Source organism: Macrobrachium rosenbergii, chromosome 2 (assembly GCF_040412425.1).
Source record: "Macrobrachium rosenbergii isolate ZJJX-2024 chromosome 2, ASM4041242v1, whole genome shotgun sequence".
In the NCBI taxonomy this organism is placed as follows: Eukaryota; Metazoa; Arthropoda; class Malacostraca; order Decapoda; family Palaemonidae; genus Macrobrachium; species Macrobrachium rosenbergii.
The window spans coordinates 36,734,429-36,747,967 of NC_089742.1; the positions used below are offsets into that span (position 1 = coordinate 36,734,429).

Here is a 13,539-nt window from a genome sequence, read left to right on the forward strand (position 1 = left end):
TTTGGCTTGTTGCTGCAATATTCCTTTAATGTAAGCAATTATTTTATGTGTGTGAAGTACCTTCAGACTCATGAACAATATATATATATATATATATATATATATATATATATATATATATATATATACTGTGGATATGTATGTATTTATAATTATATTCAGCGAGGAGAACCTTATAAAATGACGTGAAAGTCATGAATACATTATAACAAACAGCTGTCCGTTGCAAAGGAAAAGCCTGACCATTGGGTGTCTTGTCTATCTGGTTATATGTAAATATTTTCCGTTACAAAGGAGAATCACGCCTGCTACTACTACTACTGTCGGGACATTTTGACAACTCTCACAAACCTTGTAGTTGTAGATCCTTGCCGGTGTCATTGGTGGACAGGTTACTTGAATCTCGGATAACTAGGAATAGATATACTACAACAAGGTAATTTGTTAACCTAATATTTTCGTAACATTTAGTAAGAAAAGTTTATGGTGTATAGTATTCGTAAATGATAATGCTGAGATGAGTTGATTGAGGCACTTGCCGAACGTCTAAATCATAGCATGTAATTTTCCAAATGTCTGTTTTTATGGTTTAAATTAGTTTTGTCATGATTGTTTGGGTAAGCAGAATATCTTTGAGTAGAACTTTAAACTCGAAATGAATACTGTAATCAGACATGCAAGGAAGCATATAGCCTAGGGTATTTGAACCTAGAGGAACAAATTGTAAGTCAGGCGAGAGAGCATTTGTACACTGCGCACCAAGACTGTACAACAAAATACCTCCTGAAGTGAAGAGCATACACGAAGAATGCAGATTTAAAATGGAACTAAAAACTTTTCCTATCCTGCAGGAGCCATGATACTGACAAGAAAACTGAAATGCAATTATAAAATATAAGAAGCACCTTATTTGGAAAACATACGTGGGCGATGTGGAGGGCTGCACATAAAACCAAACAAAGTGAAACTAGGGTATAACTCCGCCTGGGATATTACCTTGAAATGGACTTCTTCTATAGTATTTTGGTTGCTTATCAAAAATTTACCATTATATTTTGTTGGTCGACTGTAGTTAACTTGTAATTAACCCCCTGGTGAAGGAAACTCACTGTACCAAACCATAAAACTCCATATAAAAGTAGCATTCCAGGAGCACACAATAATATCAGCATTCTTTTCATCATTTGGTGTTTGTTTGATGTGTTGGGTTGTGCCCTTGAGGGGCATCACACAATAATAGGGGGCATCAGTTTACTGTACATATTAAGGGGTTTTATTATTTTAGTTAATAAAGAATTACAATATCAGTTTTGAGGTTAATAACAGGTTAATTACAATCGACCTACAAAATATAATGGTAAATTCTCGGTAAGCAACCAAAATACCATAGAAAGAGTCAATTTTCAAGGTAATAAACCATGTGGAGCTTTTCTGTAGTTCTACCCAGATACTGCAAGATATCAGCCATGGGGAAGCCTGAGTAGGAAACCATATTTTTCGTTTGGGAGTTGGATCAGTAAAAAGTTCATTGCACCATCAAAAGACGAAAGAAGCATAAGGAAAAGTTTATGGCCTGGTCATATGTAAATAAGAGCAGTTCACAAGCTGAAGAAAATTTAAGCAGAATATGGGGCAATGTAAATTAAAGACTCATAGAATCAAACCTAACATACTTTTGGGCACTGGGTCCTTGGCTGCTTGGTACTGGAATTTTCCTCCCAATCTTGTGAAAAGGTTGTGGAATTGGTAATTACTTGTATAGCCTAGAAGCTGACCTAATCTCCTAATTTTTTTTTGGTATGTCGTATTTAGTGAAGGCAATATTTTATAAAGCTCATAATTACGTGTGCTATTATTATGTGTCTTTTATTCACTCTGGATGGTAAAGCAACTTTCCTCCAATCCTGATTCAGTAGGAACTGGGTGCCCCGTATTTGATTAGGTTAAAGAAAGGCAGTTTAGGATGTATCCATGTAAATTTGCCAATGGTAGTAGTAGTAGGAATTATCAAAACCAGTTGCAGTCATACGCAGCTTAGAAACAGACATCGAAGGCATACAGATGCCAGGAAATCAAACTAAGGCTACAAATGATTGTTAAATACAGGGCTATATGTGAAAAAGGGCAGTTAAGCTAGTGCATCATTGGCTAATAATCTTGGAGCTACCATGTTCATTTGCTAAAGAAGTGGGATAGAAGAAAATGTGTTGATAGAGGCTAATTGATGAGATACAAAGAATCAGTCCATAAATAAAGTAATTATGGGATATGCGAAAATTTACTATAGTTTCCCACTACTTTGGTATTTCCTTAGTCTGTACTTGGCTGCTTTCCCTGTTGGAGGCTTTGAAATTTAGGATTCTGCATTTTCAACTATGGTTGCTGGTTGACTGATGATAATGATAATAACATACTTAACCTAAGGCTCCAGGTCTGACCTGGCCTTTGACACTTGAGTAACCTGCTTACCTCAGTTCTTTGAGATCAATCCTGTGTGCTTTTGAAAGTGAAACAATTAAGTGTGGATGTTTCTGACAAAGTGATTCAAAAGAGGCTGATGAATCACCATTAGGCCTACTTTGTGGCATTTTTAATCTCATTTGCCAGAAATTTGTAGCTCCACAGTGCATGTTAATTTAATCAAAGTACCATAATTGTTTTTTTTAGTAATTTTGGGACAATATGACATGTTTTTCATGTCCAGTCTCTGTACATTGAGCTTGAATGGCATGGGAATAAATGATGAAACCTTCCTGTGTTGATATCTTGCACATCAGTAGGATCCCCTTCACCTTCCTTATGGACAAAATGCTAAAATAATCATCTTTTAACCATTGATATTGTTTTGTTAAATTCAGTATTAAAACATTGTACATCCAGGGCCATCATTTTGGGGGGGGAGGGCTGGGTCTGACACTTGCACCCTGCAAGACACTAATGGGCCCCCAAGACTTGGTTTGCCCCCTAGCCTTTGAAATAATAATAATAATAATAACATCATGTGGGTGGGTGTGGCACACCTGTTTGCTGCTTTATTAATTCAATACAGCTCTTATATGGCTTCAAAATACTCCAAAATGCGCACAAATTTCCAAAAATTTCTCCGGGGCGGCTCACAGAGCGCCCCCTACCCCCAGCTGAAAGGGCTCACCTCACTCGCCACCCCACCGTAGGTTCTAAACCTTTGCCCTGCCCCCCCAAGAAAAATCTGAAATGATACCACTGTGTATATCTTTGAATTACCAAGGATGTACTCCATTTAAGAACATTTAGTGAAAACTATGCAGTACTGTATTGAAAAATCCAGTGAGTTATGTTTGCTGAGGTTAAGATTTTTAAAGTATCTGTACAGTACTACATTTTAATATCTGAAAATGAAAAATTGTTAAAACGAAATTTATCCTTGCTGAGAGTGCTTCCTATACAAACACATCCTGTTTTCTGTGCCCTTATTATGAAGAGCCACAGTGGAAAGTAAGGTTATGACTGCTCACTATGAAAACCCAATTTCCCAGGGTACAACAGTTGGAAACCAGGTTATGGGGTACCACAGTGGGAAACCAGGTCTGTGTTGCATTTATAAACTTTACAGGGCTGGATTAAAGGATTTTATTCTGAAATGAGAGGTGAAAATTCAAGCAGGGTTGTGCTAAAGTAGATGCAGCAGCCAAGTAGGAACAGACTAAAGGGAGCTGACAAAAAGTAAAAGGCACAAAATGATTCATAAAGGTATGCTGCAAAGAACCTTTAAAACCCTGTTTTAGGAATGTTAATTATGATGGTGATGGAAACCAGTGTTTTTTGAGTTGGGATAAACAAAAACAAGTAATGCACATCAAAAAAAGTAGTGGAATGCTCTCGCAACAAAAAAATATGCCACATATATGTTCTCACTAAGGAAAAAAGTAATCTGAAAAGAAAATTGAAATAACACCTAGAAGGAATACATCCTTATCTAATTTATCTTATCATCACCTCACCAAGGACTGAGTGAGCATCCTTCCATGAACCACCCAGCCTGACATGAGAAGCTGTCTCTTTTTAATCTTACCAAAAAAAATGAAAGCAGATATATACTCTTTGAAATTTAATCTCACACCTAAGAGAAAAATGGGGAAATTCCTGGATCCCATAGTATACGTGACCTCACATGGGATACTGTACTGTTTGACACCCCCTTTCATAAAGGAAATATCATGTGTGTTTTTCCTGCAAGTCATCTTTAGATATATTGATAGATAATTTTGCAAACAAGTACATTTTCAAGAGATTCCACTTCAGTTCTGGTTTTGCCTGTTTTAGTTATATCATTATGGACTACATGGAAGCTTCTTGTTTTGAAAATAGTAGTTCTTTCATTTGTCAACAGTAAAACCTCTGCATTAGTATTCTAACTGGTTACATTCCCAACATCTGTAAGTCATGGGATTGCTCTTGTATAAGATCCTTTACTGTTACTGTACTGATTTATCTTTTTAGGTACATGTCATTTCTGTTTATATCATTTCTGTTTTATATACTGTGACACCATTTCACACTTTAGATCATTGACAACCACAAAGTTCTTGACATTTTAACAGTTATTGGTTGTAAATGTTGAGTGATTCTTTGACATCATGTTTGACAATCGTTTTGTCACACTATTAAATGACAAAACAACATTTAGCAAGACAAACTGTTTGACAATTTAAATCATCAAAAAGTTTAAATATATAATTGAAAATCATATTTTAATGACTTTAGCAATATCATAAATAGCCTTTTTGCAAATCCATAATTAAGTACTTTATTATTTTAACAAGAGCAACATATTTAAATTGCAACAGAATTTAATCAGATATTCACGGGCAATGCATCTCCGTGATATGCCTCAGAACGGCGGTAGTTACTAGCATTTATGCCAGGAATTGATTGATTGCTTGTTTGACAAGTTGCTCTCTATACACTCTTGGTTAAGCTGCTTGTTTTGTTATTAAAATAGACGCCTTGAACAGAGAAGCAATTCTCGATTTTTCGGAATTTGTCAACAGTAAACCGATTCTGCATAAGGTTCTGCACAGCATGGGTTACATTCCCAACTGTACACCTCTTTAGTCACAGATGTTGTGTACAAAGAAGAGCCCAGCAACATTGGAGATGGCAGCAATCAAAGTGACATTATTCCCACGCTGCCCTGCAACAATCCTATTGACCCTTGTCAGGAGCCTGTCCATATGCCCTGCTCGTGTACAAGATAAGTTTTCACATAGATAATGATGTTGGTGTCACTGTACTTTGCTATGATTGCTCTGAGTTGCAGTTAATTTATCTTCAAAGTTTAGTTCACATCTTGCTCAGATGTCATTTCTGCTTGTCTGGAAAGTTTCATACTGTAGTTATGGTGGTGGGTGTATTACATCATTCAACCTTCATATTTTATCTCCTTTCACCTCTCTACATATCGAACCGTAGGCGGTCATAAAGGTTGCTACAAAGTCCTCTCCTGCTTCATATGTAATTATGCAATCCCGGTCTTCATCAGAAACATGCTGGTACGTGGCATGGATAAAAAAAAACAGCTTAGTCACAGAAATCAGAACAGCTCTGATAATGTTCAGAAGGAAGTTCCGAAAAAGACTGCAGAGTGTAGTTAAACATCAACTCTTTCTTTTCAGCCTTCTGAACTGAAACGTATAATTAACCATTTTCATTCCGTTTTTTCAAACTGTACCTGTTGTAACAATTCATATTGGTTCATCCATCTTAAACTTTGCACTTTGTTAACCTTCTTAAAATGTTCAATCCTAATTATATGATTGTCATTTATTAGTGCAATTATGTCAAACAGTTGTATGATTTTTTACTGAAAGGTGAATTTCCATTCAAGCTTTTATATTTTATCTCCATATCATAAAGGGGTAGTCCCAGTGCACCTTGCAGTGGTAGGCATTACTTAAGGTTCTTTTGGCCTAAATTCCTTTACTGTACCTCTGTTCATATTCTCATCCATCTTACTTTCCACCCTCTCCTAACAATTGTTTCATAATGCAAGTGCAAACCTTTTTACCCTCAATTTCCCTTTCAGCTCTGAATGACCTCATAAGTCCCAATGCTTGGTCTTTGGCCTAAATTCTATATTGTAATCTACTTACCTATCAGTTCTTATATTTTTTTGTTTGATGGAGAACCTTACTGAGGGTTTAATGTAGTCTAATTGGTTAGCTGTTTCATCATTTCACAAGTTCTGCCACATATTCCTAATATAGTACAGTGAATGGGCTTCTGAAATGTTACATGAATATTGATGGGGACTTATATATTAGATTGAATTATTACATGATTATTGATGGATACTTATACATTAGATTAAATTATGACTGCAGGGTTGGCTGCCTAACCTACATCCTCTTTACTTAAAAGGTTATTCATCTGTTGAATAAGGGAATTCTTTGGGTAGCAATATTTAATAAATTTAAAGTAATCCTAGAAATGTTGAAAATTTGAGACATTTGTGAAGGTATATGTTTAATACCCTTAACATCATATAAAATTGTAGGCAATCCTACAGTGAAAGCAAACCATATTAGATAATGAGAATCAGGTATATTCTGTTGGAAAATATGGCAGAAAATCCCACACCAGTGGGGATTTTGACCCATCATCATGTACAGTATTGTGTGGTGCAGATCTTTTTCATCAAATGTATTTCACTGGCTGTTGCTTATGAACTTACATCTCTGAAATTTCAGTTCCAAGTTCAGTACAAACAAAAGTTAAAACTGGTCATAAAGTAGGGACAGTTTGTATTGGTTTTGTAAACATTTTTCCACTTTTTCTAAGTCCTGATGGCTATCATCTACACCAATAAGCCAGAGGTTTTGAGACCTTTTAAAGTATATGTAGGTTAGATCAGGATTGCTGAATACTTTCATGACTCTAAAACAAACCAATGTTTATTGCTTATCAATCTGCAAAGTATATATCGCAATGCTTTACATCTCAAAGACAAAATTCCGTTGGATGAATGGAAAGTTTTCTTCCCAGAATCTCAATTACTAGATCTCTCAGTACCAGACAGCGTCGGCTAGCAGGCAACTGTGGATACTGTGGGACTGAGGTAGCCAGGACTGTGTTATTTTACGGATATATGACTCTTGTAAAGGGATGCTACTTTAGTGTGAATGAGCAAGAAAATTAAGAGGATGTCAGTGCTATGTATTTCACATTAGGCCTTTGTGGTAGCTCTGTTGTAAGCTATGACAATATGTCAATTAAGGTGCTTGTCTGTCACTACAATACACTTGTTTTGTAACTTTGTGATTACTGTTCATTTCACACACACTTTTGTGATTAGTTAACTAGTTGAGGTTCGACCAGCTTACAGTACTATTAGTAATATTGAAAGGCTCGTAAAAATCCTCAGGATTATCCATTTTTTTATTTATTAATATTACACTGGACAGTTTCTTTGCACAAACTTTATCATTCATTTTGGCATTGGTAGTTTTTACACATCTGGAAGAATCCATCCATTACATCATACTCAGGTTTATTTAACACTGGTCTAAGAGGTTTGTTCTTCAACCTATACATGTGTGATTTTAGATACAAGCTTCTGCAAGTGCATGAAAAACATTTAAAAGATGAAGGGTTCAACATATTTGTAAATTACAATACAGGTAAAGGGCTTCTGCATATCTAAATTATATTTCAAAGGTAAAAAGCTTCAGCCTATCTGAATATGTATTATATTTTAAAGATAAAGGTTTTGAAATACTAATAAATTTCAGTTAAAAGATAAAGGCATCAGCACACCTATAAATTACAGTTAAGACAAGGCTAATGTTAATTATAGATATGGGTCTTCATAACCAAGCAAAGTGATTGAAGCTGTCCTTATCTAAACATTCTAAAACATATTTTAAAGTACAATTACTCTCATTATATATTTTACCTAACTGAGGAGTGTTAATAAACCTGCAGACATTATTTATGAAAGCCTCATTTGGTTTCAGTTTGAACATTTTATTATTCAGTGGTCTTTTATTACTTGGTGACATTTTTTCGACCATGGAATATAATTTACATTTATGTTTAACAGCTTCAGACAAATTAACCTTTCGATACTTTAGTGACCTCAAATCTCATCTGTAGAAAATTAAAGGAAAAATTTACATTAATAATACATACAGATTTAACATGATTTAACATGATGTAGCTTTGGAGTGACATCTGGAAAGTGTTGAGGGATGGGTTAACACCATCCTATGCAAGTAGGGTCGTTCAAGAATCAAACAGTTTTTGTGTACTTTTCATTGTTTTCATATGCAATAACTGGCATAAATAGCAATGATACCAGTGGAATAGGAAATATATTTACTTTTCATGGTGTAAAATGAATTTGTAAATTTTAAAATATTTTTTTGAAATGTAATTCGCTTTTGGTTAATTTCAGTGTATCATTCAAATGACATAATTTGGTTGTTTTTAATGTTTAACTCTAAAATGAAGTACAGTAGAGTTATTTGGCTTTAGCATGAGACCAAAAGCAGCATCCTTATCAAGACAAAAATTTACAACTATGAAATATAATATTATTGCTAAGCATATTAAGAAGCTAGCACAGTAGGTGTTTTACCACTGAATAAAACAAAAACTCGAAAGGGTTCGGTACTCCCAAAATATCATACTTACTCGAAAGTAACTATCCATATTAATCTTAACACTGCATATCTGGAATGTTTGACACTGACCACTAAAAATTGTCTAAATAGCCAGTTTTCCTGGATTTTTTAATGTAATTCTTTAGGTAATTCAACAGTAGCTACAACTTTGCAATATATTTTAATATTCTGTTAGTACTGGATGCGGCACAGAAGGAAATATTGATGACAGTGATTATTAAAGTTTAATCTGATATCCTGTACTGGAATTGTTTGGTTATTTAGTACCACAATGACAAATGGTTAGAAGATAAAATTGATCAATTATTTATTAATATTACGAAATATTAGAAATACAGATTAACATATTACTGCAGTTACACTTGATTAAAACATGACATGAATATGATGTCCCAAATACATCAGAGTAAAATTAGAATAAAGAATAAAATTTTAAAAATTGAGATATTACCAATAAGAGAGAACATTTTAATCATCAACACCTGAAATATTATACACATTGTTACCAAGTATAAAAATGTTGTGGAGTTACCAAGTATAAAACACATTGTTACCAAGTATAAAATGTTGTGGAGTTACCAAGTACAAAAAATTGTGTCAGTTTCTAAAGAAATTGTCATAAAAAAAGCAACATATTACAAAATTTTTTACTTTATTGATCTTCTTGCTGTAGTAAAATTTACAATGTAACAGTCAGGGTCATTTGAAAAGGGTGAAAATACCGGTAATGTTGATATATAAAACATTTAAGTTACTTTACAGGTTACTTCTCACCTGTAAACAGTCTTCCGTAATCTGCTTGTACAGGAATGAATCTTTGTGACTATGTATGTTTTTCTTTTTATGATACATTTGTTTATTTACTATTTTATATAAGATTATGCACCTTACTCACAGGTCATATACAGGAGTTCTGATTACTCTCTAGCAAAGAAAATCTTCCTCTGGGGTATGGTTAGACTGATGAAAAACATAACCTTTGGCATCTAGGGCTCTTGGGAAATTAGCGAGATATTTTTTTTTTTTAAATAGCATCTTAGGTGCCAGGAAACACAGTAATTTTCAAGTGATTTGTTCCACAATAAACAAAGAAGCTTTCTGAAATTATTGTACCATACAGCTGAGACTGGGTCACTGGAACTAAAGCTGGATAATAGTAAGGCACTAAGAATAAATTATTAAAAAATTATTTTAAAAAATTAAGTTTCTCTGCTGAATTTCTTTCTGTTAGAAACAGAACAACTGTCATCACACAAATATAATAATCATCAAAAAAGCCTATCTCAAAACAACATAATTAGTAAGAGATTGATAGCTTTATAAGAAGGTACATGACATGAACAGTGGCAATATAATTGCCCATTGAATCAGTTATATTTTAAAGCATGTAAAAATACTATGATATTATAATATAATAAGTTAGTCATTTGACAATATTAAAGCATATAACAATACTGTGCTGTTATACATAGACATATTGACCATACAGATCAAAAGCTCAAAAATAACAAAGTTCTTGTACTTTTTAGTGCAGTTAAAAAAATATATGTACTTTAGTCTAAACTTGTGTTAACAGAGTAGTAATTACTATTTGATCTACAATACAGACAGTAAGCAGTGAGACTTCAAAAACATTTGCATTGCTTTGATGAATAAAGTCTACTGATGTCATCACAACCTTAATACATTAGTGTCAAAGCATTTTTGACTGTGTTCTATGAGTAATGAAAGGTCCATATCAAATTGAGAAAAAAAAGTTAAGGCACTGGTACATGTGTTACAAATACAAAATGGAGTGTGGTTATAGCAAAGCATAATTTGTAAGCATAATTCCACCCGTCTGTATCTCATTGGCCTATGCTGATGTGAAGAAATGATACTTTCAACATTATACATTTGCTCAACAATATATGTTTGCACAGAGTTCTTCCTTATGATAAATATCATTAAAGATGTATTTTCAATTTCTTTTGTAAAAGGTGCAATGCAAGGATAAGTATTCCAACATAGTATAACAGAGAGAATGCAGACTATCAACAACAGTTAGGAAACAAAAACTCCAATAAATTATCTCTTCTTTTTGTTTTTGCAAAAACTTCATTATTATTTTAGACTTTGCTCTGCATGTTTTTTCCTCATAAGACAAATCACTATGGTGGATATTTTGAGAATATGCTACCAATTTTTTTTTTGACAATTGTAAAATCTACCCCAGCTGTAAAGTAGGTTAGGTAAGTAAATGAAAGATAGAGGAAATTATCAAACTGGATGTGGTTGTTGAAGCATTGTCTCTCCTATGTCAGCTAACTGACTGTATCATTTTCCTTCAGAACTCTACATGCAACATCTGGAGAAGCTTGAGTGATGATTAGAAGCCTGCCAAATTGCTTACAGAGATTGGGAGCATCTGATTTGTGATAGTGGTTAAAGCACCAAGCAAGTCTTGAACAATGTTGAGGTAGGCCTCTCTAAAAGCTGTCTTAATTTTTATAGCCTGGAAAAATAAAGACTGCTCTAAGGTTCAAGGCTGCTAAAAATTCTACCACACTTGCTGCTTTCCAATGCTGAAAGAAATCTTAAGTAGATGCCCCCTTTTTTTTTATATATACCCTGCAGGATATCAATGGGAATTTCAGGAATTCACCAATGAAAGGCATATAAAGCAATCTGGAATTCTAACTAGAAGGCATGGATAACAATAGTCATCAATCACAGATACACAGCTGGACCACTATGATAATGCTCAGTCATCCAAAGGCCATGGATGAACGATGTCAGAAATGGAGTGTTGTTTTTGTTTCCCAACACCGTCTCCCTCATTGGCCTATGGACCAGGGATTCATCACAACATTTAAAGTATACTATGAGCAGCACAAAATGAAGTTCTTGGTGTAGTACACCTTCTTGAATCCAGCCCCGATAGAATGCTGTCTGGAGAAAGATATGACCTGAATTTATCCAGAATATCATGGGTTTCCCTTCTGATGAGAGCACCCTTTAGGATATAATGAGATTATCACACAAGTCAAATTTGACAAGGTTGAAGAACAAGATGTTGCTCAACTAATTGTAAGTCACAGGCCCTCAAGTGGGAGCATGAGGTTGCCAATGAAAGAATCAAAGGTTCCCCAGGTGATGGCTTTAGGTAATCATTGCATAATTTGAGGAAGCCATTAATATCATGAAGGAGGTAAATTCTAACACTTCAAGGCATGCCACTGTTAGATGTTCGGTCCTTACAACCTTACAGCTATGTGAAAATGCTGGAGAAGAAGGTATGACATTCCTGGTACACTAAATTTCATCATTCTTCAAATGTCTTTTTACTCACTATCCTCCTCTGCTATGCATTCTCCTTTCCTCAACCTTTGACGCTCAGCATTAGGGGCTTCTCCTCACTCATTGTGTAAACATCCATCCTCTCCATAACTGTTATCTGGTCTGAGTCCTTCACTGACCTCAACTTTTTCCCCTCAACCTTCATCAGCTTTTACTAATGAAAAAGACTAGCCCAAGCACATTGCTGATGACTTTGCTTGGATGAACATGGGAATCACTTGATCATATGGCTATTAACCCTATTAATTTATGACAACAAAGTTTACCATTCGCCAGCACAGCAAGCACCACTCCATTAAAATTCACATCCATAACCTTGAAAAGTGACCTTTAAAGCAATGGTACAGTAAAGACACCCAACCATAGTTTCCAAAGGAATCTTGTGAAACCATGTACTGTGACAGGATAAATAAAAAAGGTATTAGCTCATTATAAAAAGAATAACAAAATTATATACTGCAAAAAATGTCATGGGTAAAGTGGCAATTACAATTCATGGCATTGGTGGTTTTAACAATGTAAAATGTAATGAATCCAACAAAACAACACATTGTTAATTAGGGATAGAAAGACTGTATTGTCTACTAGCCTTGTGGAATATCAATAGTTTCAATGTTACTTTTTAGCAGTCTTGATGGCTTATAATTTGTCCTGTACAGTAACGAAAAAAAAAAGTAGCTGTTCAAGCATTGTACACAATGACAATTGTGAAACTTAAAAGTACTATTTTATTTAATCTAAAACAAATGTGTAAGAATAAGAGGAAGAATTACATTTACATCACTGACTCATAAAACACAGCAAGTAAAAATAAAATATATAGTCTTTGCAGTAATTAAAATAAAATTAAGGCTTGGCTACACAATACTAAGATTTCTTGCACTATCCTTTCATAAGTGGAAATGCCACTTAAAATATGTGCTGTATTGATACTTAAAAAAAAAAGCTAAATTCTGACATTTCTAAAAAGTTCTAAATTGATATCTTTAAAATGTGCTAAATTCTGACACCTTTGCATATTTTTAAAGCTTGTCACACAAAGGAAATTTGTGTTTGATTAGCTGTCCTTTATATACAGTAATCTTTTGCAATAGCACCAAAACATTTTAGCTTGGGTGCTGTAAACATGACATTTCCCTGATAAACATTTATAAATGAATGGTTGTGGTGTGCTCATACATCGCTATGGGCGCTGTATCTCCACATCGGAAAGACTTTTGAGCAGGGTGATCTGTTGCAGGTATGTATATAGAAGATGAGCCACTTCGCTTTCTTTCTTCCTTCATATCTTCATTGTCTGAAGTGACGACGAGACTTCCACCCATCTCTCTCTCGTGGGATAAATCAAATTCATGGGTCCCTGACATACACTCAGATTTTTGTATGGAAGGAGCATCTGCAGGTTTACCTGATGGCCATCCAGAGACTTCTACACCCCGACGAGGTGGCTCATTACCTGCTGTGAAGAAATATAAGAAGTTTTTATTATTAAGGTTTATAATGTTCTAAAGATTGTGAGATGAACACTAGAACTGTA

The 13,539-nt window shown here is 34.4% G+C and overlaps 1 protein-coding gene across 1 annotated transcript in view; it reads right to left on the reverse strand.

The window, feature by feature from the left end:
- Positions 1-7,402: 7,402 nt before the first annotated feature.
- The window catches only part of LOC136845040 (glutamine-dependent NAD(+) synthetase-like), a 52,118-nt gene continuing 45,981 nt past the window's right edge, over positions 7,403-13,539 (reverse strand). Inside the window, 1 exon segment of the mRNA XM_067114765.1 lies at positions 7,403-13,461. Coding sequence (XP_066970866.1) covers positions 13,151-13,461 — 311 coding nt within the window. The 3' untranslated portion in view covers positions 7,403-13,150.